Source organism: Protomyctophum bolini (genome assembly GCF_963924005.1).
Source record: "Protomyctophum bolini genome assembly, chromosome: 23".
NCBI classification, from domain to species: domain Eukaryota; kingdom Metazoa; phylum Chordata; class Actinopteri; order Myctophiformes; family Myctophidae; genus Protomyctophum; species Protomyctophum bolini.
In genome coordinates this window covers 9,915,752-9,939,974 of record NC_137884.1, presented here as the reverse complement: position 1 = coordinate 9,939,974, position 24,223 = coordinate 9,915,752, and the positions used below count along the sequence as shown (strand labels likewise).

At 42.8% G+C, this 24,223-nt stretch overlaps 3 protein-coding genes and 1 pseudogene across 6 annotated transcripts in view; 1 reads left to right on the top strand and 3 right to left on the bottom strand.

The window, feature by feature from the left end:
* Positions 1 to 1,454: 1,454 nt before the first annotated feature.
* Positions 1,455 to 15,459, bottom strand: zcrb1 (zinc finger CCHC-type and RNA binding motif 1). The gene is made up of 8 exons (XM_080757144.1): positions 15,382 to 15,459; positions 14,801 to 14,911; positions 13,990 to 14,018; positions 13,396 to 13,507; positions 13,189 to 13,296; positions 3,856 to 3,965; positions 3,204 to 3,276; positions 1,455 to 1,928 (listed from the first exon to the last, which is right to left on the bottom strand). Exons 2-8 carry the CDS (start codon positions 14,882 to 14,884, stop codon positions 1,779 to 1,781), a joined length of 666 nt encoding a protein of 221 aa, XP_080613270.1. The 5' UTR covers positions 14,885 to 14,911; positions 15,382 to 15,459; the 3' UTR covers positions 1,455 to 1,778.
* LOC308310569 (atlastin-2-like) lies at positions 6,274 to 8,007 on the bottom strand (the record flags this gene model as incomplete). The annotated part of the gene is made up of 1 exon (XM_080756955.1): positions 6,274 to 8,007. The coding sequence occupies one exon, from the start codon at positions 8,005 to 8,007 to the stop codon at positions 6,274 to 6,276; it is 1,734 nt and encodes a 577-aa protein (XP_080613081.1).
* Positions 10,513 to 12,030, bottom strand: LOC308310568 (atlastin-2-like; annotated as a pseudogene). Its single transcript has one exon. The product of its transcript is annotated as an atlastin-2-like (transcript).
* Positions 15,460 to 15,781: 322 nt separating the features above from the next.
* Positions 15,782 to 24,223, top strand: part of pphln1 (periphilin 1) — a 39,021-nt gene continuing 30,579 nt past the window's right edge. For all 3 annotated transcript variants that reach the window (XM_080757735.1, XM_080757734.1, XM_080757733.1), the window contains exons 1-5: positions 15,782 to 15,829; positions 20,207 to 20,274; positions 20,547 to 20,614; positions 21,320 to 21,559; positions 23,636 to 23,697. In XM_080757735.1, the coding sequence (XP_080613861.1) occupies position 20,274; positions 20,547 to 20,614; positions 21,320 to 21,559; positions 23,636 to 23,697 (371 nt within the window). In that variant the 5' untranslated portion in view covers positions 15,782 to 15,829; positions 20,207 to 20,273. The remainder of the gene's footprint in view (positions 15,830 to 20,206; positions 20,275 to 20,546; positions 20,615 to 21,319; positions 21,560 to 23,635; positions 23,698 to 24,223) is intronic.

The window sequence follows — 24,223 nt, the reverse complement described above, 5'->3', positions numbered from 1 at the left end:
CCCCAAGAACGACACGTGGGGCGAGTTGGAAAAGGAGCGAGCCTGTCTCGTATTCCACTTCAGGTGCAATGATCAACACATAATACAACAACACCTGCCTAAATAACAAATTAAACATTCAACTTTAACAATATTTAAATAAATAACAGTATAACTTACAACAAAAGACGAATGCTTCGGTGGTCAGCTTAGAAAGAACAGATTTGACCTGCTTGTATAGCTGACTGCTTAATTAGTATGTGTTTCAGTTGAGCTGATTTAGGCAGTTCACCAATCAGATGTTCTTGGCCTTATGTGGAGTGGGAGATCATGATTGGTCCATGAGTGGACCATACCATCTGTGGGTTTTGTTTAAAGAGATGAGTTATTATATGAACACTCATTTGAGTAATATGGTCAATAGACTGCATGGTGTTTATACCATTATGGGAATTATAATAATTATATATATTGTCTTTGGACATGGGCTAAACTGGATTGTAACTTGTAAATTTCAAGCAGGGATGGTTGGGTCTAGTGGGAGGGGCCTGGCCTTTATAAGCAGGAAACCTGCCACTGCCCAGGAGTCATTGTAGGGCTGTACCTGGAGCTGAGAGGACCTGTAGCCAACTTGTCCAGTTTATGTGTACAGTTTGTTTGACTTGAAACCACCTCCATGTTTTTTCTCTGGACACAATTAAGGTGAATACGCTGCCTTGACATTGTCAATACTTTGAGTATTCCAAGTGGAAAATGTTTGAGTAACTTGAGTATTTGAGTATCTCTTGGAGTATTTTGAGTACCGTGGGAATTTCTTTGACTTTTGAGGACTAATTCAAGTGCCTATGGCACATTCTACCCGCACTCAGTACAGAGTGTGACACCGTACCTGGACCCTCATCAAACCCTGTGCACACTCAAGACACTGCCCCCGCTGCTGACCTGTTCTGACATTCCATGTTGATCTGACCTCATCAAACCCTGTACATTCAAGGCACACTCCATATATGGCCAGTACAGAATTCATTCCATAATGTTGATCTGACCCCCCAAAACGTCAGCGCTCACCAAGCAGTCTGCTGTCAACCAGGCGGATATGTTGATCTGACCCCTCATTCCAAAGCGCCAGTGCTCGCCCAGCAGTCTGCTGTCACCCAGGTGGATGTGTGCACGCAACCTCGTCACTTCTCGCCCTCAGGCGTCTTACTGGTAAATGTAGGTAATATGGCATTTCACTGTTACATTTTTGTACATTTGGATCCCGGGGAGACACATTTCTCTTTTGGTTTTGAGCTGAAATGGTTTGAATGGGTTTGTACTGTAGTCTTCAAACAAATAAGGTCTTTGGTTGTGTTACATTAACTGTGAATTGTGAAGGATATATTCATTCACTGCATTACTTTTGTACACCAAATATACTGAAACTAAAAGCTTCTGTCATTGGAATTTTGTTTAGCATTCAAATGACTAACAAATGACTAGAAAAACAAGTTTAATCACCAACACATGAACAGTTAATCACCAAGAAGTTATACAGTATCAGAAATAACAACAGATTTCTTTCTCCATATAAGCCTAGTGACATGACATACTTAATGTAAGTATACAAATAATCCATATAGTGACAGACTGTGGACCATATTATAAATGTCACCACAATACTGAGATCCAAAACCAACAAAAAAAATCTAATTACACATTTTGTATTTGCCGAAAACACGTGTTTGATGGACTATCCGTTCAGCTAACCAGCATGTGTGCTTTTTAAAAATAATGTCCATTGCCATAGGTACAAATCATTAGTCACTTAGTTCCTCTTCGTCACTAAAGTAAGTGCTCTTTTTTATTCTAATTTTGGTTTTCTTGGAATCTTCTGATGTGGAGGCCTGAGTGTCATCATGAGTCATGGATACCACTGTCTTCTGATCTTCTTCCTCTATACGGGCTTGCTGCAAAGGAGAAAAATTACACATGGAAACATGGTCACCCGGGCTCGCACTTGGGATCCTAGGATGTAACATCACTTCACACTGGAAATCAAAATGTATTCCTGAGGGCCCGTGTTAGCCCTTGGAATCTTCAGCCCTATTTTACTCCAATGATAACAACACTAGGACAGCAGGACATTGCACTACCAAAGAGTCAAAATAATCAACAGCATTTATATCAAGAGACATTTTTGGAAATGGCATTATTAATTGCCATCATCAGCCACCATTTTAACATTCTTGGAATATTACATGTGAAGACCACTGAATGATGCCTGGTTACCTGCTAATATTACATTCTTAAACTCTGTTGCACGATGGCGTCACATGCTGAAAATAGCAGAGCTATAAGTTCAAAATGCATCATAATGCATTTCTTACACTTGCCTACTTCTGGTGGGAAGCATCATTGTACAACAAAGTATAAATCTGCCGTAAAATGTACCTGACAAGTAGCTGAGGGACACAATATTGTTTTAGCCTTGATATTACATAATCAACTAGAAATGCACTGCCAACTTGTGCTTTGCACACAAGTTGGCCAAGTTGGTATTTGTATGCTATGTCCTATATGTCAATCCTGTTTGTATTGTTTTAGGTCTGGGGACTGCAGATGGAAACTAATTTTTAATGTAATGTTCATCAATATACACTGTCCCGACTAAATAAACTAAATAGCAGAGCGCTCAACTTACCCCTGACTCTTGTCAACTTACCGTCCCTCCCTCTTTAAAATAACAAATAAAGACGAAACCCTTAATTTAAACATTTAAATTAAATTCCATTCCTACAACTTTAGTGAATTAAGGTGTTCTTACACCTAATTAACTTTCCACAAATTGCGATGTGTTGTACAATTATATTGTGCATTAAAACAATTCATTGTGATTTCATATAAGTTTGAAACTCATTGTTTACGTCATCCACATATGTCACGACGCCACCAAAAATAAAAAAATCCTGATTGGCCGAGGGGACCACCGACATACGCAGCCGAAAACAGTACTTGCGCTCTGCTCGCAATAATTACTGCATTCGCAATAATTATGACATAGGCCTAATCATAATCTAGATTCTTCAGTTACCAGAGATAGCATCTCACAGACTGAAGCGGTCCATTCTTGGGTACTATTGTTCTCAAATTGTCATTTTTGGATTCTAGATCAAGACTTGATGTCAACTAATAATTTAGACAGGAAGACACCAGTTGTGGCAAAAACACACTAACACACTAACCTGAAAAGCTATGGCTTGACTTAGGCTGTCAAGAGCAGGGTCCTCTCCCTCATCCTCACTTTCCTCCTCTTCACTGAGGGAGAAAACAATACATATATTCGGTGTCAAGATAACATGCACGGATAAGACAACATTTTATTCATGGCTAAGGGATGGCATGGGGTCACTAGATGGTTCAAGAACTTTGCTTCAGTGAAAATAGGGACAGTGCAAGATATAAGGTAGCGGTCGCCGGTTCCCTTTTTGGCCATGCACCCCCCCCCCCCCCACGACATGGAAATATCAATTGCATATTGCTATATGGAGACATACATTTCCTATTTATCCACATATGCACATATATGAACCTGAATATGGCATTTATATGCAGCATAGGCTATATTCTGCATATACTTGCCATATATTGGCATAGTATGTTAGTATATTTCAAATAGATCAATCTTCATATGACCACTGCGCTCTGACTATAGGTGTGCAACATAAACAACATAATCATATGAAATAAACTATATTTGAACTGCTGTCTTGGTGTGTGCGACCCACTACCCTTTATGTTAGCATATTTCAAATAAAACCATACCACCACCATTAGCCTTTTCATGTCGCGTACCCGCGCCACAAGGGGGTCCTTTACTTTACATCCTTTACTTACACCGGCTCAGCTTCCTGAACCTTTTTCTTCTTTTTCTTCTCCTTCTTCTTCGGAGGCTCCCTCTCTCCCAGAATGTTTTTGGGGCATGCGTAGCTCAAGTGTCCTGTATCCTGTGCGTGATGAATGGCAAAAATACATAATTTAAATTATTTATTCAATTCAATTATGCATTGGATAATGGATTAATTGTTTTTGTAACGTTTTTTCTGATTCCGCCATTATTTGCAGTTTCAGTCATTCGTCAAAGGACCTCTGACCTTTAGATCTCCCAATGAATTAATTATATGATCAGTCCTGACATCAAGAAGGTGTAGATATGTAGGCATACTGTAGGTGGCTCTAAAACAACCAATAAAAGACAGTTAAGAGGCTAAATAAGTTCTATGTTCCATGTTAATATTAAGAATCTAATCTAACTATTGTCCACACGGCAATAGTTTTGCTCCAACGTTGGAACTCGGACTTCATGTGGCCAGCCTGTTATGTGATGTCACTCATCTATGATGCAACTACTTCAAATTTGGGCACGGTATCAGCCCTGATACCTGATCTGAGCCCAAAGAAAGTACTAGTATAATAAGTTTAAAAAAGAATCACACTCGTGTGAAGTGTGCGGCACCCACTGGATTGCCTTCTGAACAGTCTGACACTATCATCATCCACATCGAGTTGTATTTATATATCTCACGTCGTAATTTAGTGCGCTAAACAAACATAAAAGTCCATAGACTTTGCTGGCAAAGGATTTTTGTTGAAAGAGCTCTAAACCGGTCCGTAGACTTGGCTGCCTGCCACATGATGTAATCATAGTATGAAACATGTGAAACAAATTAGTGGAGGTACATCTGTGGCCTACTGGTAGTGTGCACAACTTCAAGAAGTGTGTGGTGACCCGATCTGGTGCTGATCATTTTAGCGGTTTGCGAGAATAGCTCAGGTCAAGCACACACACACAATTATAGACAGACAGATTGACACAGACCAACCAACCTTCTTATAGATGGCTAGCCTCATACAGAGCTACAGCGTTCAAAAAACAGTCCCGGAACTACCACAATGCCACTGCGCAAACTATTTGACGTAGTATGGCCTCCTCTCAAACATATTCAGGGGACAGAAAGGAAGAGGACGGATGAGACAATTAGGATCCACTATCCACAAATCCATACAGTTCAGAGTTTAAACACACATCCATGGGAAGGTTGGTGTCAATCCCTTTAAAGTTCATTAGATTCAGGAACAACGTCTATCATAAAGGTTACATTTCTCAAATGAATAACTTCCAGTTCAATGAATTTATACTTTGAGGCCATGGTCAGAAATAAGTGACCCATTTAAACCATTCATAGAAATGCTTTCAGAATGTATCCCTTATGAGAGCTGTCAATATAAGTGCAGTTAACCTAATGCTGAACTTAAATAAATAAGACAGTAGTAGTGTATATACCAGTAGTGTACAAATTTGTGAATGTGTGTGTTGACTAATACTCAAACTAAACTAAAAGTGAAAAAAATGACTTCATTAACGGGGGGAAAAGGCGTAATAAAAACACTACAATGAACAAAACTAACCAAAACGAAATAAAATTGCAGGTAAAATCTCCCCCTCTATGTTGTCATATCTATGATTTATGACTCTTTGGGCACGGTTTCAGCCCAGTAATCCTGACCCCTCTTTGCAGTCAAAGTGTGTTGCTCAAAGGAATAATTACATGGACAGGTATGGGACAAAATAGTACATATGAAAAGAAAATGATGCTTCAACGATTGAGTAGGGCTGGGCAATATGGAAAAGTATATTATCACGATAATTTTTCATGCGGTTGTTAGTTATTTTTCAAGTTACTTAACAGTAAAACCACCTACAAGCTAACAAAAAGAAAACGAAAAAGGAGTAACAGACCATTTAGAGTAGACCAAAATAAATTAACATATAGAACTGCAAATCATAGAATGTGCATTCACTGTGTGACGATATATATGAAATCTCTGAAAAGGCATATGGTGGAGACATTGTATTGTCATTTGTCTCTGCGATATTTATCACCATATCGCCCACCCCTAGTGAGTGACATAAAGTTTCCAAAAGAGCATGCTGGATTTGTGTAATCCACTCAGTTAACTTCCAAAGTTGCCAAACTCACTTCACAATGTAATTTCACTCTCTTTCTTGTAGGAGCCATTTGTTCTCTCACTGAAACACATGCACGCACACATGAGCTGCAATCATCGCTCATTAATAACACAGGCTACTGACTCGAGACTTTCTGAGAAAATAAAAAGATGGACAAGCACATCATTTGTATGCGAGGGAGCATAACGGTTGTTGTAATTCGTCAATCAAAATTCATTAAAGGAAAACATTGTATAGCAGGACTGAAAACATGAGATTTTGGGAGGGAGCAGTGACAGGGACGGTCAGTGGGACTTTTGCTTGTATTGCGAGACCTGTTCTGTCAACCTGGTTCTGATAGCGGTGGCCGCGGTCGTCCCAATGCCATCTTCCATAAAGTGTTTGCTGAGGGGCTTCAACACCTGTTCGCAGAGTGTCTCAGCCACCACGTCTATTAGCTTCCCCAACTCGGGGAACTTCCCAGAGTACTTCACATAACACCAGACGAGGAGAGACAGCAGCATGGCACCCATGATCAGGTTGGACAGCACTGCTAGTGATGTGAGGCCCACGAGCCCCATCACAGCTGACACCACAAAAGTGATGAACATGACGGCGAACAGTGTGGCGGGCGTGCACATTGCATACAAGATATTCTTGCTGTCGTTGTGCTTGGAAAGGTTTCCGAAGGCTTCGTCTAGCTCCACCTCCAGCTGGTCCTGATAGCGCTGGCACAAATCCTCCCCACCCATCTTCTTCACCGAGCGGAAGTGGAGCACTGAGCGTTCACGGAACTCCTGGTGGTGGCGCTCGAGGTCGGATGGTGCGATGTACGGCTTGTCCCCTCCACAGATCTGTTCCATGTTCTTGCTGTACATTTCCTTGACTCCTGCCACAGCAGTGAGGTTATTGGCTTCTGCCGTCGCCTCTAGTATAGACTTGGGATGAGGCAAAGTCTCCCCTTGGTAGACTTTGATGTAGGCCTTAAAGTACTCAACCAGGTGACTGCAGGTGACTTTGTTTCCTCCAATCTCCTTTTCCACTAGTTGGTCTGGTGCCAGCAGCAGAGGAACCAGTTCGGCCAGCTGCCGTGTGAAGTCCCCGTCGATATCTTTGAGCCGGCCATCAAAGTATGGGTTGGTGGCCACTTTAAGGCCAGGGTGGGGCAGCAAGAAGCAGCTGATGTTGGAGAAACAGGAGTGGATATGTTTCCTCACATTCTGCAGCTCTTCAGGTTGGCCCTGCTTCAACATTAGCCTTTTCTCCAGGAAGGCTTTGCCTCCCTCGAGGCCATAGTCGTGGTCATAAGGATAGCTCCAGTCTCGAATGAGGAACATCAAGGACTGGAAAGGTTTCTGGTACTCCATCTCCTCCATAGCAAGTCGTCCGTATTCTGTGAAGAGCGTCAGATGCTGGAGATTGTCTTCCTGTATATCCTGGGACAGATTGTACACCTGTACAGAACTGGTCATGGTACTGAGGGCAAACACAGTAGCACAATCCTTGATGGTAGATTGGCTGTCAAATGCCCCCTGCGTGTCAACTAGCAGCACTGCAACCTTAGTGCCATCAGGCTTTTCAACCACAAAAACCTCACTCCACATCAGGATGCCTGTGGTCTCTCGCTCACAGCCTCCTCTCCAGCTGAATCCTGTCAGCGGCTCATTGTCTCCTCCTATCCAAGACTCATTCTGCTGTTGGTTCTGGTTGTACATGTAGCGCAGCATGAAGTCCAGCATGAAGGACTTGCCCTTGCGGTAGGCTCCGGCCACAGATACCACCACCACATTGAGGTCCTTCACGTGGTCCTGGAGCAGAATCCTTTCCAGTGCCGCCACGTCTAGCTCAAAGTTATGCTCTTCTTCATTGGCCAGGACGATCTGGACGGGCCCGGTTTTGGGCTCCTCCGCCACCACCTCTTCCTCGTGGACCTCATCCTGCGCCAGATTCTCAGGCTGCGTTGGAGGACGCCAGCCGTCTTTCAAGATGCGGCTTATGCGGTTTGGTTCCAATGTATTTCGGTTCCTCAACCCCGCCATCTTGCTGTCCATGACACTGACTGATCCGTAGGTTTCAGTAGCACAAAACAAATCTGTGCTTCCCTGTGGATCACTGCATGCTTGTGCATATCTCGAAGTCACTGCCTCTGTTGGAGAATCTTCCCGCAGGTGAAACTCGTCATCAGTCATTATCAGTTATCCTGTCCGCTAAATTGTTCAGGAAACAACTGTAGCTCACAAACAATGACCTACCATCAACTAAACATCACTTATTAATAACTCAGCTGTGAACAAGCCCTTATATTGTGACGTAATAAGAATAGTAGTGACATAATTGGTGTAAGAGCCATGAATTGGTTTATTATGTTTAGTCTATGAAATGAGTGGGTTGTCACTGGTGATTAATGTGGATGATTGACAGGCAGAGGGGCGGACCTGTTTCATTCAATACCTCACCTAGTTCACCTGCTTCACACACAGTGAGAGAGGGGGTGTGTGGGAAGCCACACTTTTGTTGACCGCTTTATACCGCTTATTTTTCTTTTTATTTACTTTATTTACGTTGGATCGCTGTGACTACTTTGCTTTATGTTTGAGCACCGTTTGAGTTATGCACCTGGCTTTAATAAAACACCTTAAACGCATTGTTTTGGACCCAGCGAAATCCTTTTGTTTGCAGAGCGCGTCTTACAACCTGGCCCATCCCATCCCCTCTCAGCGACTTATTTATACCTTAATCTCCCGTAGTCGCTCAACATTGTCAACAAAAACCAGTATTGTCAACGGCGGCATTACACAGCAGAAGATATAGGATCAAGTGGACAAGAATTAAGAAAGACGGTCTGAGACGACGACGGAGGATCCGGCTGACAAACATTCCGAGTCACGGTCAAAGTCAACCACTAAAGTCAGGTATGCGTGTAAACTGCATAATGGAAGGAACGCAGTTTGAATATTTCTTTATACTCCATTGGGGACGAGTGATCAGCCTACCTGCCTACCTGCCAAGAGAACTGTTTCTAGCTACAGTGTGTCCGGACTGGAAGTGGCTGGTTTGAACGAGGAGCACTTCTGTAACCTTCCCAATGCTTACACACAGATGTGCATGCCCGTCCACAAGCGGAATATTCCAAAACAGAAGGATCTCTTGAGATGGCCTCATTTAAGACATGTTCAACTGCCTGAGATCGATGGTGACATTGAGCTATTGATAGGGACTAATGTTCCTGAGGCATTAGAACCATTGCAGGTCGTTCGCAGTGTAAATAATGGTCCCTATGCCATCAGGACGATGCTTGGCTGGACTGTGAACGGGCCGCTTAAAGGGGAGAGCAACGATGCAATGGATTGTCGGCAGCCAGAGTTGTCTGTGAACAGGGTGTCTGTCGTGAACTTAGATGAACAGAGGCAGAAACAGCTGTTGAACAGAAGACCGGTCCTTCGGACGACCAAGAAGGCAGTGACAGACTCTAGCAAAGACCCAGAAAGAGACTTCTTTGACATTTGGGGAGGAGAGGTTAAAGAGACGGAGGACAAAGGGGACCAATGGTACCTTCAGCAGACTTGCAAGAAACGTGTCAAGCGTCCAGAGAAGATGAATGCGGAGCCCTCTGGTCTCCCTGCAGTAGAAGCGATAGCTCCTGGAGGTTCTTACAACCCAGACTTCTTCGACCATCAGGCCCTGCTAAAGGAGGCTCATGAAGTCGAGGTGAAAAGGGAAAAGGTGGCGACAAGACAAACAGTTGGCTGTGGACAGGGACAGCAAAGCCACAGAGGAGTCCAGGTTTCAGGAGCAGGTGGAAGGACTGGTAGAGGACAAGGAAGAGGAGGCAGAGGATGAAGAGTCGTCTCGCTGGCAGAGAAAAAGACTGAGAAACAGAGGGAAAAAAAAGAAGGCACTGAAGTTCAAGGCGCAGCGGCGGAAAATGGCCCAGCAGGCGTCAGGACGACAGCAGCAGCTGTTCCAGCTGGAATAAAGATTACAATTACTTTTCCTTGGATTACAAATACAGTCACTTGAGTATTTTTTCATCTCTACTGTTTTATTTTACTTTGGATATTGACTTTGAACGAGCGTGTTACCCGGAAAATGACTTTGCGCAGGAACAATTACTCGTGTTTTGCGTTCGGTTGAAAAAATACTTAAAAAAAATGCAAAGGGAAGAAAAGTTTGGGAATTTGAGTACTGTTATTTCATGCCTCCTATTACGTTGATGTAATTATTATGTAATAACCTAATAATTAGGGGCTGGCGTGTAAGAGCCATGAATTTGGTCTATGAAATGAGTGTGCTGTCACTTGGGCTGTCACTGGTGATTAATGTGGATGATTGACAGGCAGAGGGGCGGGGACCTGTTTCATTCAATACCTCACCTAGTTCACCTGCTTCACACACAGTGAGAGAGAGGGGGTGTGTGAGAAGCCGCACTTTTGTTGACCGCTTTATACCGCTTATTTTGCTTTATTTTATTTACTTTATTTACGTTGGATCGCTGTGACTACTTTGCTTTATGTTTGAGCACCGTTTGAGTTATGCACCTGGCTTTAATAAAACACCTTAAACACATTGTTTTGGACCCAGCGAAATCCTTTTGTTTGCGGAGCGCATCTGACAACCACAAAAGTGATGAACATGACGGCGAACAGTGTGGCGGGCGTGCACATTGCATACAAGATATTCTTGCTGTCGTTGTGCTTGGAAAGGTTTCCGAAGGCCTCGTCTAGCTCCGCCTCCAGCTGGTCCTGATAGCGCTGGCACAAATCCTCCCCACCCATCTTCTTCACCGAGCGGAAGTGGCGCACTGAACATTCGCGGAACTCCTGGTGGCAGCGCTCGAGGTCGGATGGTGTGATGTACGGCTTGTCCCCTCCACAGATCTGTTCCATGTTCTGGCTGTACATTTCCTTGACTCCTGCCACAGCAGTGAGGTTATTGGCTTCTGCCGTCGCCGCTTCTATAGACCTGGGACGAGGCAAAGTCTCCCCTTGGTAGACTTTGATGTAGGCCTTAAAGTGCTCAACCAGGTGACTGCAGGTGACTTTGTTTCCTCCAATCTCCTTTTCCACTAGTTGGTCTGGTGCCAGCAGCAGAGGAACCAGTTCGGCCAGCTGCCGTGTGAAGTCCCCGTCGATATCTTTGAGCCGGCCATCAAAGTATGGGTTGGTGGCCACTTTAAGGCCAGGGTGGGGCAGCAAGAAGCAGCTGATGTTGGAGAAACAGGAGTGGATGTGTTTCCTCACATTCTGCAGCTCTTCAGGTTGGCCCTGCTAAAACATTAGCCTTTTCTCCAGGAAGGCTTTGCCTCCCTCGAGGCCATAGTCGTGGTCATAAGGATAGCTCCAGTCTCGAATGAGGAACATCAAGGACTGGAAAGGTTTCTGGTACTCCATCTCCTCCATAGCAAGTCGTCCGTATTCTGTGAAGAGCGCCAGATGCTGGAGATTGTCTTCCTGTATATCCTGGGACAGATTGTACACCTGTACAGAACTGATCATGGTACTGAGGGCAAACACAGTAGCACAATCCTTGATGGTAGATTGGCTGTCAAATGCCCCCTGCGTGTCAACTAGCAGCACTGCAACCTTAGTGCCGTCAGGCTTTTCAACCACAAAAACCTCACTCCACATCAGGATGCCTGTGGTCTCTCGCTCACAGCCTCCTCTCCAGCTGAATCCTGTCAGCGGCTCATTGTCTCCTCCTATCCAAGACTCATTCTGCTGTTGGTTCTGGTTGTACATGTAGCGCAGCATGAAGTCCAGCATGAAGGACGTGCCATTGCGGTAGGCTCCGGCCACAGATACCACCACCACATTGAGGTCCTTCACGTGGTCCTGGAGCAGAATCCTTTCCAGTGCCGCCACGTCTAGCTCAAAGTTATGCTCTTCTTCATTGGCCAGGACGATCTGGACGGGCCCGGTTTTGGGCTCCTCCGCCACCACCTCTTCCTCGTGGACCTCATCCTGCGCCAGATTCTCAGGCTGCGTTGGAGGACGCCTGCCGTCTTTCAAGATGCGGCTTATGCGGTTTGGTTCCAATGTATTTCGGTTCCTCAACCCCGCCATCTTGCTCTCCATGACACTGATTGATCCGTAGGTTTCAGTAGCACAAAACAAATCTGTGCTTCCCTGTGGAAACAACTGTAGCTCACAAACAATAACCTACCATCAACTAAACATCACTTATTAATAACTCAGCTGTGAACGTGAACAAGCCCTTATATTGTGACGTAATAAGAATAGTAGTGACATAATGGATTACACCAGTAAGACGCGCAAACGCGGGAAGCGAACGCAGCTGAGACCCTGCAGATCATGTCTGTCTGTCTGTGTGTCTGTCCCGCTGTTACTGTATATGTGGACCTGGCCCCTTTTGTGCCCATATATGGAGCTGAGTGGACCTGGCCCCTTTTGTGCCCATATATGGAGCTGAGTGATTGCTGATGCAACACACTCCATATTTGGATAGCGGGACAGACACACAGACAGACAGACAGACAGACATGATCTGCTAGGTCTCATTGCGAACGCAGTGAGCACTTACTATGAGACCTAGCAGATCATGTCTGTGTGTGTGTCTGTCTGTCTGTCTGTCTGTCCGTGTGTCTGTCCCGCTATCCAAATATGGAGTGTGTTGCCAGGTCCACTCAGCTCCATATATGGGCACAAAAGGGGCCAGGTCCACATATACAGTAACAGCGGGACAGACACACAGACAGACAGACATGATCTGCAGGGTCTCAGCTGCGTTCGCTTCCCGGGTTTGCGCGTCTTACTGGTACTATGCAGTACGCAAATGAAGTTAGCAATATTGGTCAGATCTGCAGTTCTGGACAATCGCATATTCGAACAACTTGGTGGCAGGTGCCGCACTCCCTAGAGTCCTTCCAATGTGTGCACATGGCCATATTATTTGCATAACGGTCGGAGCTGTGGCTCTGGACAACCGGCTCACCATATATGCCTATATATGGCCATATCGGTTTTGTTTATGGTTACGTTATGAGTGACGTGGTGGATAATGGGTGGATGGTGTTTGTGAGGTCAGAGGTCTGCCGGGTGGCCAGTCCTATAGGATAGTGATCCTAAAGATGAACAAATCTCTTGGTATGTCTCGCCGTCTGTGTCCCTTATGCCCATGAATGGAGACTGGCCAATATATACAGTATATACTACTAAATTACACTTTTTCATCAAACAAAATATCACAAAAAGCGTACTAACCCCGCACTCATAACATTTGGACTTGTCTGTGTAGTTCCGTCGCCTGATGAACTCAGATGCTCGGCCATTATCGACGGCGATGCTGGCTTTCACTGTTCTGCTAAACAACTGTGGGACAAACAAAGAGGCATATTCAGCTCAGTGTACCAATATACCAATATAGCTGATGAAAACTAGAGAGGAATTCTGTAATTGTTACAGGCCTACCTGTTTGTTGTTTAATTGTCTTGCACAGTTTTGGGCCGATTCTTTATCCAGGAAGAGAACAAATGCCACTCCTTTACTTCTGCGATTTTCTTTGTCCTTCACAATTGTCACCCTTTGGGAAGCAAGCAACCATTACTAATGTTCAAATTTGAATTATTCATTAGACTGATATTACTTACAGATATTACTAGTACCTATTGTCCTTTTCCGTATACTTTAAATCTCCAAACAGCATTTTATCCAACTCATGATTTATAATTTGCATTGGGCCATATTGCCATATTGACATTGGTTGTTCTCGTCTAGATTCATGTTTCAGTTTGCCATATTTTAGTTGTTACAACCCCCATACACAAGAGTACAAGTGACAGCGACGTGGTTGTGCGGAGGTACAAGCTCAGGGACCCCCCTAGCTCAGGTGCCCCTGGGTCTGGGCCCAACAGGCCCGTTTGGTAATCATCCCCTGTGTGTGTGTGTGTGTGTGTGTGTGTGTGTGTGTGTGTGTGTGTCAGTCAGGCAACAATCATTCTTGTGTATTGTTCATAAACCTGATTGCCTGGTGGAATTTGTTGGCTTTGTCACTGAACTACTTACTTCACAACCTTCCCATATTTGGTGAAGAGCTGAAATGACAGTGAATACATGTTACTCATCATTGGTTGCTTTACAAACTACACTATAAAATATTGGTATGTGGGTCCATTTGTAAACACTCGATTTTGAACTACGAGGATAAAACCCATAAAAAGCACTAAGACTTGTTTACATCAGGATCCTCCATTTTCATGTCATCAGAACACATAAAGACGTACAAATATACACCATCCATCCATCCTAATACACACTTTTATAAAAAATAGGAAATCATACAGTTTAAGAAAGTAAAAAGGGGAAAAACAAGTAATGGAAAATGGGTGGAGGGGGGGACTTCAACTTTTTACAGGAGCCAGTTTCGAATTGCAGCCGTCCGACGTAAGTCTAGGGATTCACATTTCTCAATGGCCGCTGGAAGATCCTCCCACATTTTAGTGGCTAATTTAATGCCTTGTTTGAGCCGAATCTGGGTTGCACGTCGTTAGTTGAACTCTGGTGTTGTGATTGTGGACTTCGTTGACATTAAGGAAGTATTTTGACAGGTACATGGGTATCTTTTAGTGTCTCTGTCGTCAACGTCATTCCAGCCTATCAAAATGGGCAGGGGTGATGTGGGTTCTGGGAGACTCTCATAGATGAATGTATTGATTCTGACATTTTCAAATGTCAGAATCGATAAAATACATCTACGAGAGTCTAAATCTTAGGCTAAGTCGATACCCAGACTAGCTAAATCTTATGAGAGGATATCTCACACATACAACAGCCTTTGAGATGATAAAAAATTGTGTAGGCCTATAGTAACACGCACCTTGTGCAGGTCATTGTTGGTGAGAGAGAAAGGCAGGTTGGACACATACACAGTGCTTTTACTTGGAGCCAAACCCCCACTCATGATGCTTTCACTGGACGAGCAACTGAACTGCAATATACAGATATATATATATATTATTTATGATTAATTGAAAATGGTGGACCCTATTGTAAACAAGTGTAATGTGTCATGGTGTCGTCCACGGTTAACATTTTTTTGTATTGAATTGTAATTTGTGCTTGAAATGTACTGTAATTCTGCAAACTGTTAATAAATACTTCAATCAATCAATACATTCTTATTTATTTACGATAACGATAATATAACAATCCAATGTGATTGACATACACACATTAAAATAGAGCCTTACCTGATTGATTGAAGTATTTATTAACAGTTTGCGGATATGGGTACATTTCACATGAAAGCACAACTCAATACAAAGACTGTTACTGTGGACGACAACACTGATAAAGCATTACACTTGTACAACAACAGGGTCCACCCTTTTCAATTCATCAGAACATTTAGAGACGTACAAATATACACCTAGAGAATGCATTTCATTGGTAACATACCTGATTAGAAAACGAGGTAGAAAAGGCTTATGTGTTGTTGTGGTTGTTTACTATTGAAGTGGAACAGGATAACGTCGCAGACGCAGACTGATGACGCGTCATATAGTTTCATCCAATCAGACTAAATTCATACATCGAGCCCAGTGTTGCCATATGCGCTTATTACAAGCGCCGTTGGTCCTTTGGCCTGTCTGTAAAGTTGCTCGAAAATATCGTTTTCTTTATTGATTGAAATATTTATTAACAGTTTGCAGAATTACAGTACATTTCAATCACAACTCAATTGGGGCTATTAAAAAATATAATAATATAAATAATAATAAACCGTAATAAACCCGCTGTTTGCTTATTTCTCTCGCAAAATCTAGCATGACCTGGCAACACTTCATAATGCCAGCCAGCCATCGCCGGTGGCCGCCGGGAAGGAAAGGAAAAGCACGACAACAAGGTGGGTAATGTTCCTCCCGGGAGCGAATTTAACTTTACAACATGTTAATTCCCGCACGCTTCTCCTTCGCAGTTGTCGTAACATATATTTTAGATGAACCGTGCGTCAGGTTCAACTAGCTATGTTGCTCTTAGATCAGATGAAGGGCCCAACTGCATACATAGCGTGTGATGCAGTCCGAAGCTAGCCAATTAGCCACAGCGAGCATTAGCTTGCATTGATGTCTATGGTTCATGTCTATACTAGTAGTACTACAGCAGTGGTTTTCAACTCTTTTCATACCAAGGCCCATTATGTATTCTGCATTTGAGCCACGGCACGGACCACCATTTGATGACATTTAGCCTCTCAGACCCAAAACGAATCGAATGTTGTCCACATTTCCATGCTCTATTCGATACATTTTCATTTTACACTCTCAAGAGTTAAAATTCCATTAGAAGATCCATTTGGTTACCAACTCTCCATCATTTAGCTGGGGACCACCCGGAACTCCCTCAAGGACAGCTGGTGGTGGTCCCTGGACCACTGGTTGAGAACCACTGTACTACACTACAGAGATTAAAAAGGGGGTACATTAATTTAAAAACTCCCACGAACTGAAAACTCCCATTGTTTTGTGTTAGTTTGTGAGGGATTGATTGAAATACAAAGACTGTTAACTGTGATTGGACGACCCAATAAAGCATTACACTTGTTTACAAGAGGGTCCTTGTTCAATTCATCAAAACATTTAGAGACCTACAAATAGACACTGATATATAGCCAAAGAACAGAACAGGAATTCATCATAAAGGAGTTAAAAAGGGAAAAGAAACATACAGTGAGGGGGGGGGGGAAGGGGTGGTGGGGGGGATTCCGAATTTAAGGGGGCCAGACCGGCCAGTTTCGAATTGCAGCCGTCCGTAGGTGCCCTTTGAGAGCGGTTTTGAAGGAGTCAAGGGATTCGCTAGCCCTGATACATGACTGCCATGATGATTATCATGACGTAACTGCACCCTGTTTTTTGCGATCGCTACATTTACACGAAATCCGTATATATAAACATTCGGATTACAAATATAAAGTACTCACTTTTTATCCCATGGGTGTTTGTTAGTTGCTGCTCTAGCGATTAGAATTGCTGCATCCTGCGTTGTTTAATAAAAAGCATTTTTATCCGAGCGCCCCGGCTACTTTTTTCAAACGGGGTTCGTTTGGGAAATCCACAGTTGCACACCGGGAGCCCACTCGCCTATTAGTCTGTATTGGCAGGGCGGTCAGCGTACCTATATCGAACACACAGAGTGCCACCCTCCTCCCGACCGATAGGGGCGCGTAGTTGAAAGCCAATGGCAAAATAACAGCTCGGATAAAAATGCTTTTTATTAAACAACGCAGGATGCAGCAATTCTAATCGCTGGAGCAGCAACTAACTAACACCCGTGGGATAAAAAGTGAGTACTTTATATTTGTAATCCGAATGTTTATATATACGGATTTCGTGTAAATGTAGCGATCGCAAAAAACAGGGTGCAGTTGACGAGAGTCATGAATCATGGCTAGGGATTCGCATGGCATAGGGCATAGGAGTGAAAATAATTTAGTCCCTTGTTTGTGCCGAATCTAGTCAATAAGGAAGTCAAGGAAGGAAGGAAGAGAGAATTTCAGAGCAACCAAACCGGTCAAACAAAAATACTTAAGGGTTTCTGCGCCAAATGAAAATTCTCTGACGTTTCCGACACCTAGATTTTTGTAGAAGGCTCTACACCAAAACGCCCAGAGTGGGAGGGCAGTTTGTTAACCAGCGTTGTTGCAATGTTTGTAAAGAAGATGTTTAAGTAGTTAGCTACATCAAGCTTGTCAGTGATGATGGTGTCATTCGATTTGATGTTTATGTTTGTAAATCTGGTTTTTAGTTTCTGACCACAGCCTAGTTGGTTGTTTAGTATCTTCCAGAGCTCCCGAGGATTGTTTTTGTTTTCCTCGGCTTTATCATTGATAAAGTTTCTTTTAGCTGATTTCGTCATGGCAGTTACACAGTTTCTTAGCTTGTTTCGTTGTGTTTTTAGGATGCCCAGTTGGGTTTGGAGATAACTGTTGAAGCGCTTGGCTAGCTTGGACTTGCATTTAAGAAGTTCAGAGCATTTTTTGTCTCTGGCTTTAATTGCAGTCAGTATGTCCGAATTCATCCATGGCAAACCATGGATTCAAACCACACAGTTTACATTTCATCATGCTGCAAGTCAGTAATGTATTCAGTATCTTGATGAATATACATGCATGAATAATTGAATATACATGCACACACCACCACCGTGTTTGTTTCAGCGTACATGTTCCCCAGGTTCTATGTTCCCCACCATGCAAAAAAGGTTATTTGTTCCCCACTTAGAATAAACCTAAACCAGAAACCTAACCTAGTAATTCTAGTAAGATTAAAAGTATTTTAGCAACTTAGTCTTAGTGTTACTTTTAGTAGCAAATTCTGATTCAAGCTCAGTCTTTGAACAATCCATTGAACTTTAGTCTTGCCTAGGCTACTTGAACTATCTAGTCTTAAGCCAACTAAAAAATTAACACTGGCATAAAATAAACTAAAACATGATTGCTCAGACTCTTCAACAAAGATGGCAAAAACAAACATTCTTTGTTCTGTACTTATACATACAATTGTATAGTACAAAACACTCTTTAAACAAGTCCTTAAACCAGAAACCTAACGCTAACCCTACATAGTCTGGATTTTTGGTGGTTAGGTGGTTTACTCACCACCGATCAACGTTATTTCGCGGTGGTCAGCTCACCACCGAAAATCCAGACTATGAATAGGCCTTAAACCCTAAGGTAAGTGGGGAACATAGAACCTGGGGAACATAGGGATGACCCCGTTTGGGGAGGTAAGCTTAAGCTGGAGGTCGCTGTGGGGAATATGAAACGTTTTGTAGAGCAACATGTGTGTCCCTGAATGTCACCCACACATTGTCCTGCCATGTTATACATTACATTTGATGCCGCACATAATTTAAGTTCAACCAGCGATCGTGTTATTAAATTAGTGTTGTGGGTCTAAATTAAAGCTCACCATTAGGTGCGGATGTATAGAAATTAATAGTCTTAACGGGTGTGCTGCTCTCTCTCTCTCTCTCTCTCTCTCTTTTTCAAATGTATTTTAGGTAGTTGCTCTGTTCGTAATCGTATGCAAGTAGTTCTGACATCCTTCTGTCACAACAAATCTGTCCGCAGTGTTTTTGCACATTGTTGTACTTTCCCCCCCCCCACTAGTCATGTTTTCAAGCTCTCTTTGGGTGATTGATTTTAATCTGTGGGAACTTTGGGAAGTATGGGCTGTATTTTGCGTGTCTTAAGTACCAGGTCTTATTACCTAACTTGAGTAAAGTAAAGACCTGGAGGCGTGATCAATGCTCTTTGGCCACTCAGAATAGCCAAATGGCATTGATCACGCCTCCAGGTCTTTAGTGATCACGCCTCCAGGTCTTTAGTTTACTCAAGTTAGGGAATAAGACCTGGTACTTAAGACACGCAAAATACAGCCCTATGTGTCTTGTTTGTCTTAGTTGGTACAGTGGACCGGTAGAAAGTGTAGTTCAGTTTTCCCATCACAGTTTCTGTTCAGTGCTGGGTACACGCAGTCTGCCTTCTCTCGAGAGACAGGTTCACTTGTGGTGGCCTTAAGCTATGTTCACTGAATCTGTAAGTCCATGTTTTCCTTAGTTTTGGATCGGTCACAGACGTGCTCTGTGTGGTATTCTGCCACTGTGTGTGTTTTCTATTTAGGACAAAATGGCAGTTTCTCTTCATCTTCACACAATATTACCCATCCAAAAAACTGAAAGGCTGAATTAAAATATATTTTTTAGCTGTGGTGTTACTGTTATAGCAATGTGATTGTGCATTACTGTGAAAACATTTCTTACTTTCTTTTAGCCTATATTTAGCCTATATATCATTAATTTTAAATAATACTCTTTCATTATAGAGCAAGAGTATTCTATCAGTTGCGTTTTTATTATTATTATTTTGAATCAAGGAGAGCTGTAACATTTGATGAATAAATATCTATATTGTAGTACTATTCCATACTGCGGTACATTGTTTAAGTCATTGAAACTAGTGATGCACCGAATATTCGGTTGCAGAAAATATTCACCCGAAAAAGTCTATCTTAAAGATAGACAGATGAAGGTTGAATAAGACGAACGGTGCTGTTCCTTAATAAATTGTTCTACTACATTTGAAGACCGTGTGGGAGTTTTTTCCTTTTTCAGTATACGTCGGACACCTGGCTGTCCTAATATGCACCTGTCGCCTGTAGGTGTGCAAAAGCCTTGCTTTTTATGTGATCATTATTAAGCTACATTATCTTTCTTTCCCCAGATTGTGTTGAAGATCTCATACTTTTCTTACACGCACTGAAGACTTCAAAGAAGTCCTCGAATCAACAAGTAAGTAGTCATCATGAACCAGTATTTTTCCTCTCCCATTTCGACTAATGCATGTCAACCTGGGGGGTCCTTGAAATTAAACGGGTGGAGAATCTCTGCTAGAGCCGTACAAATCTTCTCTTATGGCATATCTTTTCGAATGGGGGTCCGTGGGTTAATTAGTGTCATTTTGGGGGTCCTTGATAAGAAAAAGTTTGGGAACCCACTGTCTTATGTGACCTGATGCTGATGTTGGTGGTTTGTGTAGTATAACTCCTTGCTGCATTTTCCAGTGACTTACAGGAGAGGAGAGAGGAGCATACGAGATGCGTATGATGAGCGCTTTCTACCAGACAGAGCGGTGAGATTTACCAACATGACATTTCACACATGACATGCAGATGTTTTGAAGTTATGTCACACTTCTCTCTGTGCCTTTGCTTTCACTTCTCAAATTGCATAAAGATGCGAGATGAACTTTAGATTTATGGAGACTGGAGAGCCAGTCTTTGCCAGTGCAAACTTTACTACATTTTTAGTACACAGGATTTTATCTCTCTATGATGCAGTTGCAGTTAAAATAGACTGTAGAATAGATTCTAAGTTCCTTATCTAAGGACCACCAAGAGGTCAGGCGTGGCCTCCAGATGATCTGGCTGTCACCCACTCATGATGGAAGTGCTCTTATGTTGCTGCATTCACAAGCATTGACTACACCCGGCGGACCTATGACAGATTAACAGTCGACAATATTTGAAACACGCTGTGCTCAAAGATATTTTGTTAAACAAAAGAGCACACATGCACGTGGCTGGCAGTCCGACGTATGTACAGTTGGCGTATTTCCAGATCAAATTGTACTAATCATTGCATATATTTTAAGTAACATTACGTTTGAATAGAAATCTCTTGTACTACATTTGTGAACACGTGGCAAGAGAAACTGAGCAGTTTCAAGCAAACTCGGTTGACAAATTTACGGAATTAAATGAAATTGAACAGACCTTTGGTGCAGTGCTTAATTTGTAGTTTGTAATTTGTTTCATACAAAATGTATATCTTGTAGCCGTCGCAGTCACAGTCACAGTACCCCCGACCAGCTGGGCCTGGGCCGGCGGAGAGGAGGGGTCCGTACAGCAGGCCTGAGGACGGGTACGGTCGCGGTGACTACGAGTACGGTAACGACGGACGCTTCTTCCCTAACGGAGGAGGACCGCGTACGTACCATGGCGAAGATCAAAGGGCCTACCACGGCGAAAACGTTCACTTCCCTGCAGAGCGACGAACCGCTCCTCCTGCACGAAGGGCAAGTTGACCTGAAGCCGATTCTACAAATGCCTTCTAAATCAGCAGTTCTCACACTTTCAAGGTTTTTCTAAAATGTTTAAAAACAACAGATGTACGAGCTCGCAGCCCGGCACACAGTGACGCGCTGTGAGCTTGTACATCTGCTGATTTTTTGAATAGCCAAAAACCTTAAAATGACACAGACTTAATTGGTTAATCGTATAAAGCAGTGCTTCTCAATGTGGAGTCCCATTTTTCTGACATTTCTTTATTAGGAATAACCCCTGAAACATCTTGTTTAAAAGGGGGCACCTTACAAAATAGACTTCATACATTTAAGACAAAATATTTTTTACAGACAATTCCAACAACATCAAACAGACAAAATTAACAACATGAACAGGTAATCTCAAGGTGAGAGGACTGAATAAGATCCATCCATCCATCCATCCATCTTCAACCGCTTAGAGCTCCAGACTTCCCTCTCCAGAGCAACATTAGTAACTTCTTACTGAGGGATCCCGAGGCGTTCTAAGGCCAGTGAGTCAATGTGCTTCCTCCAACTGCCCTTTGGTCTGCCCCGGGGTCTATTCCCAGTGGGATGTGCATCAAGATCCTCCCTAGGCAGACGCTCGAGAGGCATCCTAACCAGATGCCCGAACCACCAAAGCTGGCTCCTTTCCAGGCGAAGAAGCAGCGACTCTACTCTGAGTCTCTGTCGCATGACTGAATTCTCACCCTATCTCTAAGGGAGATGCCAGCCAGAGATGCCAGTAGATTGTTCCAGTCATAAGGTTGATGTCTAGAAGTGAACAGTTCCATAAGCTGTTTCAGATACTGTGGCTAATGGAAATTAATACATTTCAAAATGAACTGCAGCCAGCGCTGCCGTCTTCTTGATGTGGGAGATGGCATGGATGATGGATGTTGAGTTTCTGATTCTAAATAAATGTAAAGCAGTTTCTGTTATGGTATAGGACACCAGTGCTGAAGTTGATTTTCCTGATTATTATCTATAATTCTATATGATATTTGAATGATAGACCTGAATCTATTCAATTTGGTTCCATAGATTAACAATGAGGTAGTTAATTGAAGGTGACAATTTGTGTTCCAGAGATAAAACAATTTATTAAATAGATGGAGATCTGTGGCCTAATGAATATCAAACTGGGGGTGCTTAAATTAAAGGTTGAGAATCACTGCTATAACGATTTGTGAGATTTGTGTTGTTAAAATGTTTAAAAAATATATTCCAAATAACCAATGTGTATATAGGGTTATCCACACAGATTTCAATGTCGTATTAACTAATACTAATTTAGCTTGGGACTGCCTGGTGAATCACTGCTAAGGAAGGACTGACTGTCAATAATCACTCTATTGAGTATTGTAGCTCTACAGAAGAGAGTTCTGATGCCCCCTGGTGTTCGTTGCATGACACTTGTGTTCTAAGGACAGTAATTCCTCAGACAACTCCTGGGGGTTATTACAGCACACTACCCCATTGTTGTCTCCACCAGGCCGAAGGCATATGTTTTGCACTCAGTCAGTCTGTCCGTGTGTGTCCGTCCGTGTTTCTGTGGACAGCTAATCTCCGGCACCGTTGGCTTGCCATACTCTGCACACACACTCCCTGAATGCCGCAGCTGAACCTCTGCCCCAAGGTTTTCACATTGGCCTCTCATAGCGCCACAAGGAGGCCGCTTTGTGCAAAAAAATGTTTTGGACAGTACACCTACAAATTTGGTCCAAACATCATGCAAATTGGTACCCAGTCTCTCTAGAGCCATTCAACGAAACTGGTCTTTCAGATTTTTCAGACTCCATCCTGATTGGCTAAGATCCAATTGCGGTGAATTGAGGAAGAAATGCCACTTGACAGTTTAAAAAAAAAAACAGGCCAAGTCGCGTCACACACACACACACACACACAAAAACAAAAACATGTTTATATTATTTTACTTGTTTCATACTGTGCATGTACACAGTAGCTATTATTCTTTTAAGTATGACTTTTCCTGTAGTTTCGATGAATGTAATTATGATGTATTCTCAAAGTTGTGAGTGTAATTCTTTGTTCTCTTAATTACAGGAGGAATATCCCTACAGGGTACCTAGAGAGGAGCCACACACTGGACGGCCAATTGATTTTGGGTAATTTTGCCATTGTTTTTATTTTATCTTTTTTAAGATAATTGTTTTCTTTCCAATAATGTGAAATGTATGTAATGTTTTATCCTAGGGCCTGCACAATTAATCAAAAGTCATTGAAAATCTTGATCATACTGTATGTTATTATGAATTTTGTTTAGTTAAATGTACTTGGACTACTTTGCTGCTGGCAACGGCATCTGTCACTAGCTCGTGTACAACCAATTATAAAATTACAGGCAATTACATTTGGCCAAAGATATGACACTGACAAGCAATAACCATGTCAATAATTGTGATTTAATAATAATGAATAGTGTTCTGCAAAATAATGAGTGTAGCCCTACCCCATCTCTATCCATTGAAGTGCACAAGCATCTAGTAAAGAGAATCCCATCTTCCCTTCTGAAGGGAAGTTATCCCAGTGAACAGCAGGTGGCAGTGTTTCTCCACACATCAGAACAGTGAATATGTCCCCTGTTTTCATTGCCTCCGATTTAGCCTGAGGGGGCAGTCCTCTGCAGTGGTA